At 35.1% G+C, this 6365-nt stretch overlaps 1 protein-coding gene across 2 annotated transcripts in view; it reads right to left on the bottom strand.

The window, feature by feature from the left end:
* Window positions 1-2734: 2734 nt before the first annotated feature.
* LOC106874542 (ras-related protein Rab-18A) overlaps window positions 2735-6365 on the bottom strand; it is a 50819-nt gene continuing 47188 nt past the window's right edge. For both annotated transcript variants that reach the window (XM_014922309.2, XM_014922310.2), the window contains one exon: window positions 2735-5984. In XM_014922309.2, the coding sequence (XP_014777795.1) occupies window positions 5877-5984 (108 nt within the window). In that variant the 3' untranslated portion in view covers window positions 2735-5876. The remainder of the gene's footprint in view (window positions 5985-6365) is intronic.

Raw genomic sequence — 6365 nt, forward strand, 5'->3', positions numbered from 1 at the left:
CATTAGGAAGGGCATCCAGCTGTAGAAACTCTGCCAAATCAGATTGGAGCCTGGTGTAGCCATCTGGTTCACCAGTCCTCAGTCAAATCGTCCAACCCATGCTAGCATGGAAAGTAGACGTTAAATGATGATGATAATGATGATATATATATAATCAAATAGCTATGGAACTCCAGTCGAGTAAAACAGAAATCAAATGGGTTCCCATAGGCAAAAATTGGTTGAGAGCTACTGTTCTAGATGTATGAAAGTAGTTAGCATAAGGAATTCATAAAATGACATCTGCAAACTGCTGAGATAACTTCCTAGATGCTTGTTACTTAGATGATCTTTAAAGAGAAGCTATAGTAAAAGTATGCAATACCTGTGCAAGGAAGAGGTGGAAAACCTTGGAAAAGAAAAAAAGGTCCTGTATTTACAAAAAAACTGACCATATGAAGAACACATATAAAGAGTGAGTTGCTACATGGCAAAGGAATATGAGCATTGAATGTAGAAGATCAGTGAAATCTAGAGAAATGAGTCGAGTATGACCCAATGCATGTTTGTGGAGGTATGTGGCTAAGTGGTTAGGGTATTGGACTCATGATGTAGGTGGGGGAAACCAGGAAATCAATCCTTATGAGTCAGCACAACTCAAGAAGATAATTTTACCCTTTTTTCTTTTTACAATGTATGTTTAACTTTAGTTCGCATATATTGCTTTCAAATCTTCCATGATAGAAATGGGTATATTTGATTGAATCACCACCACCTTCTTATAAACATTTAATTTATTGTTATCCTCTTGGATACTTGGAAACACTTGGATTATAACCCCAAATTTAGACAGTCAAAAGTAATTTGTGGCCTTATACTTATTTGGAAGAGAGAATGGAATGGTTGATTATACCAAATTCAGCACTTCACCAGTATCAATTTAATTGATTCTTTTCCCCTTCCTACCAGAAGGATGAAGAAAAGTTGGCTTTTGTGGGATTCAAACAAAATGTAAAGAAGGTACAACCATTAGATGCTTTATTTGACACTCTTCTGATTCTGGCAAACTATAGTCCTCAAAAACAGGAATATTAATGAAAGATATCTCTGCTACTACAACCACAATGAAGTTTGGTATTTGTTACATTGTAATGTGAACATAATACTGTTCAGAGATTATTTTCTACATTTAATGCTAACATGTTTTGCTCTATAGCTGCCTAATGGAACCTATAATCATTATTTCTTCTTTCTGGAAGTGGCATATAGGACTACATTAGCCACCTTCTATTTTTCTTCTTTTTTTTTTTACCACCTTTTTATTTTTTTGGAAAGTAGTAGTAGTTTGGGGGAAATTTAACTATCATTCCTAGCAGAAGAATCAACCACTTAAAGGCTTTTTCACTGTGTCAAATTTATTACATTAGATGTTGTTGTTGGCACTCTGTCGCTTACGACGTCGAGGGTTCCAGTTGATCCAATCAACGGAACAGCTTGCTCATGAAATTAACGTGCAAGTGGCTGAGCACTCCACAGACACGTGTACCCATAACGTAGTTCTCTGGGATATTCAGCGTGACAGTGTGACAAGGCTGACCCTTTGAATTACAGGCACAACAGAAACAGGAAGTAAGAGAGAGAGAAAGTTGTGGTGGAAGAGTACAGCAGGGTTCGCCACCATCCCCTGCCGGAGCCTCGTGGAGCTTTAGGTGTTTTCGCTCAATAAACGCTCACAATGCCCGGTCTGGGAATTGAAACCGCGATCCTATGACCACGAGTCTGCTGCCCTAACCACTGGGCCATTGCGCCTCCATGAACAATGTAGTAGATCGAGATGATTATTTTTCAACTTGTAGAAGACATGAAGTGTTGAAATATTGTTCATTTGATAACAGTCGCACTCTTCTTATTGTTTCTTTACCTTCTGGAAGAGTAATATCAATCCTTAAATATTAATAATAATAATAATAATAATAATAATTTCTAGCTTTGGCACAAGACCAGTAACTTTGAGGAGACCAGGGTTAGTTGATCCTATCAACCCCAGGGCTTGAGAAGTAATTTATTTTATCAAACCCAAAAAGATGAAAGACAAAGTTGAACCTAGCTGGATTTTAATTAAGACCATAAAGAGCTAAAAAAATTTAAAAAATGCCGTGAAACATTTTGTTTGTCATGCTAACAATTCTGCTAGCTTGCCAATTTAAAAATAATAATAATAATCCTTTCTACTAAAAGCACAGGCCTGAAATTTGGGGAAGGAGGTAAGTTGATTACATTGATCCCAGTACTCAACAGGTACTTAATTTATCAACCCCAAATGGATGAAAGGTAAAGTTGACCTTGGCAGAATTTGAACTCAGAACATAGCTACAGGCAAAATACGCCAAGCATTTCATCCAACGTGCTAATGATTCTGCCAGCTTGTTGCCTTAATAATAATAATTTTAAATTTTGGTACAAGGCCAGCAATTTTTAGGAGTTTGGGGGGGTGGGGGTAGTCAATCACATCGACCCCAGTGCACAACTGCTATTTATTTCATCGACCCTGAAAGGATGAAAGGCAAAATCGGTCTTGGTAGAATTTTTAACTCAGAATGTAAAGAGCTGGAAGAAATGCCACTAAGTCTTTTGTCCAACACACTAACAGTTCTACCATCTTGCCACCAAAATAATGACAATAATAATAATAATAATAATAATAATAATAATAATAATTTTGGCACAGGGCCAGAATAATAACAACTGGCAAAACTTGTAAAAATTGCATATTTTATAAATTTTCTATTTGATGCATAAACGTTATAGACCTTCATAACATTGTTTGATGGTGTTAGTTTACAATTGTCTTGAATTCTGCTCCAGAGTTAAGGTTGTTAAAAAAAAATAATAAAAGGTAACACTCAAACACACACATAGTGATAAGAAGAATAGGACATGTTCTGTGGAGGAAAGGAATATTCAATTTTTTTTTTTGCAAATTTGCCACAAAAGCTGTTTAAAGTTTTCCTAAGAATATTGATGTTTTAGCTTCATATTTTTTGCAAGTTAAGGGATTATTTACAAATTTGAATACATATCAAGTTGTCTATTATTGTCTAATAAGTGTTGATATATTGAAAGAAGACAATTGTAATTTTTTTTATTAGATTGTTTGAATTTATAGCTAGTTTATAGATTTGATTGTTTGGCAGCTATTTGTCTCTACAATGCTTGGAATCCTCTGTGCACATCCTTCACTTGTTTATCACTGACCCTCCAACTTAAATTTCAATGTGAAAGAGTGTGAATTAAGCTTTTTATTGTTTTTGTCTTGAGGGATTTTTCTTTTTTTTTCTTTCTTTTTTTTGCATGGCTAAAGATGAAGTTTCAAATATACCTTTAAGATGAAAAAAAACAATTTTCAAAATTTTGATATTTTGTTGAATATTCCCTTCCTCCATCAATTATGGCATATTACCATGTTACCATGAATGAATATTTCAAACATGACACACAAGATCATACATTTCTGGGGAGAGATATTTTCAATGGAATTAAACCTAATACTTACCTAGTGCTTTATTTATATCAACCCAGATGGATAAAAGGCCAAGACAGCCTCAATGGAATTTGAACTCAGAAAGTAATGAAATACTACTAGGTATTTTGATCTCTAACACTGGCACAAAGCTACAAATTTGTTGAGAAGGGATTTAACTGATTCAATTAACTCTGGTATTATTTTATAGAGATTCTGGTGAGATTTGAACTCAGATTATAGAGGGACAAAACTTTGAAATGTAATTGCTTTATCATTTGTAATACTCCACTTCCAACTTAGCTATTAGGCCAGACTTTGACATTCATGCATTTTCAAGGGCATTAGACTGTGTAGACTGAATTAGATTCAAAAGGAAATTATAGTCAATGATAGACTGAGCTCATTGCAATATTACTTCTTAATCTTACCAATATATATCAAAATTACAACCATTTTTAGTAATGGAATAGGTGTGATAGTTCACTTATTGCAACAGTTAATTTTGAGGCTGGACATTACTGACCATTCAACTTTAAAGAACCTATTTTTGCCAGGTTGAAGCATACATAGTTACGCACCTTGATCAGGGGTACAATCCAAAAGACACTTGTAATAAAATTTAAACCTGTGATAAGAAAATTGACTTCACTGTCTAATGAGATTATGAAATTTTTTTCATACATTAGCATAAGGCTATAAGTGTTCAGAAAACCTACGTACCTTCTTGGTACTTATTTTATTGATCATTATGGATAGGAATATCAAACTCAATCTCACAGCAATCTCAGAATACAGAGACAAGTACCATAGTTTGACACTACAGTTCTGCCTTGCCACTGTTATAACAATATAATAATAATTTCTAAGAAAGGCACAAGGCCAGAAATTTAAGGGAGTTGACTATATCAATCCCAGTACTTGACTGGTACTTTATTTTAGCAACTCTAGACAGCTGGAAGGAAAAATTGACCTTGGCAGGAGTTGAATTCTGAAAACAAGACATTTTGTACAGTGCTCTACCAAGTAATTCTCTCATCCATTGTCCTAATAATCATAGTAACAATTTCTAACATTAGCGCACAAGTCACAAAATTTGAGTGAAGATACAAATTTATCCCTGTAGATAATAAATGGCAATTATTTTATCAATCCCTGAGAGATAAAAGCAAACTTTGACTCCAGTGTGATTTGAACTCAGAAAGTAAAGGGGCATAACTAAATACCACAAGGAAATTTCTCCTGCACTCCACCAATTCTATCAAGAATAGTAATAATAATTTTAATAACAACAACAACAAGACTAAATTTAATTTTTTTTTTTTAAGCTAAGAAATTAGCAAAGCAAACAGACATAAGGTTTGACATAGATAAATTTTAGTTAGCGAAGCCACATCTTTTGGATCCCAGTTCTGTGTTAGAGTTAGGGCAACAGAAAGTAGATAAGAATATTAATAAGTCAGCAAATTGTATTAGGGCAATTGGGGGTCCTCTAAGTGTGGCCCCACCTTATTTACATATCACATAGGGACCTTGTCAGCGGATGGCTTGGTGTCGGAAGAACTAAATACGATAATACACATTGTCATGAAAGTCAATTTATGCATATGTATGTACATACACATATATAATTGTAATCCATACATTCTGAAAATTAAAAATATACACATAACACACAGTGACTCACAAACATATACAAGCATATATGTGCATATATATGTGTAATGTGTGTTTTATACATATGCACATACAGTGTGTGCGTGTGTGTGTGTGAGTGAATATTATTTATAAACACATGCACATACATTTATACAGAAACAGACACAGACGTGTGTGTGGGTGAGTGGTAAGATTTTGAGTTTAAATGGATGGAAACTCAAACACAATCACAAAGCAAATATCCAAATACTTGTCTTTTGATTATGATCCCGGATAAACATAGCCAAGTAGATAGTTATCAATTCAAACACACCCAATCACATTCACACACAGTACAATGTTGGTACAGAAAAATAAAATGAAATCCCAACACATTCACAATACATTTAAAAAAGAACAGTACAATTTCTTATTGGTACAATCTATGGACACAGCACCAGTTAAATGACCTTAATTCAACATATTACTGGCTTAAATGAACGCACATATACACACACTCACACATACATGCGCACACATATTTTGCATTCATATATATATATATATATAAGAAAAAAGGTAAGTTGCCCTTAATACTATATTTGTGGAATTGTCTTTATTTACAAGATTTTTAGGCAAAGAAAACATACACATCCACACACACACATGTCAACATGTTAAGATATACAGTGTTGCACACATTCATACATACAAATACACATTCACACATGCCTAATATCTATATTACACAATATCCACTACAAGCTGAGTAAGATCCTTCTGTGGCACCATTTGTAAGCCTCAGTCCTTGTCTATCAGTTTCCCAGAGTCCTGGTGTCTGAATGATCTGGAAGAAGAAAATAATATACTTGATGATGATGATATATATGATGATGATGATATACATATCGAAATCGAGTTAAAGTCGACGACTGGCACCCATGCCAACATCGTCTCCTTCATTGGGACACAAAACTCAGCTTGCGAAGACTTATTGGGGCAAGCGAATAGCAAAACCGGGATAGCACCTGTGCCCAGCGTCGCCTTTCTGGCACTTGTGCCCGTGACATGTGTAAGGATTTTCGAGCGAGATCGTTGCCAGTGCCCCTGGACTGGCTCTTGTGTGGGTGGCACATAAAATACACCATTTTGAGCGTGGTCGTTGCCAGTACCGCCTGACTGGCGTTCGTGCGGGTGACACGTAAAAGCACCCACTACACTCTCTGAG

Source organism: Octopus bimaculoides, chromosome 10, assembly GCF_001194135.2.
Source record: "Octopus bimaculoides isolate UCB-OBI-ISO-001 chromosome 10, ASM119413v2, whole genome shotgun sequence".
Classification (NCBI taxonomy): domain Eukaryota; kingdom Metazoa; phylum Mollusca; class Cephalopoda; order Octopoda; family Octopodidae; genus Octopus; species Octopus bimaculoides.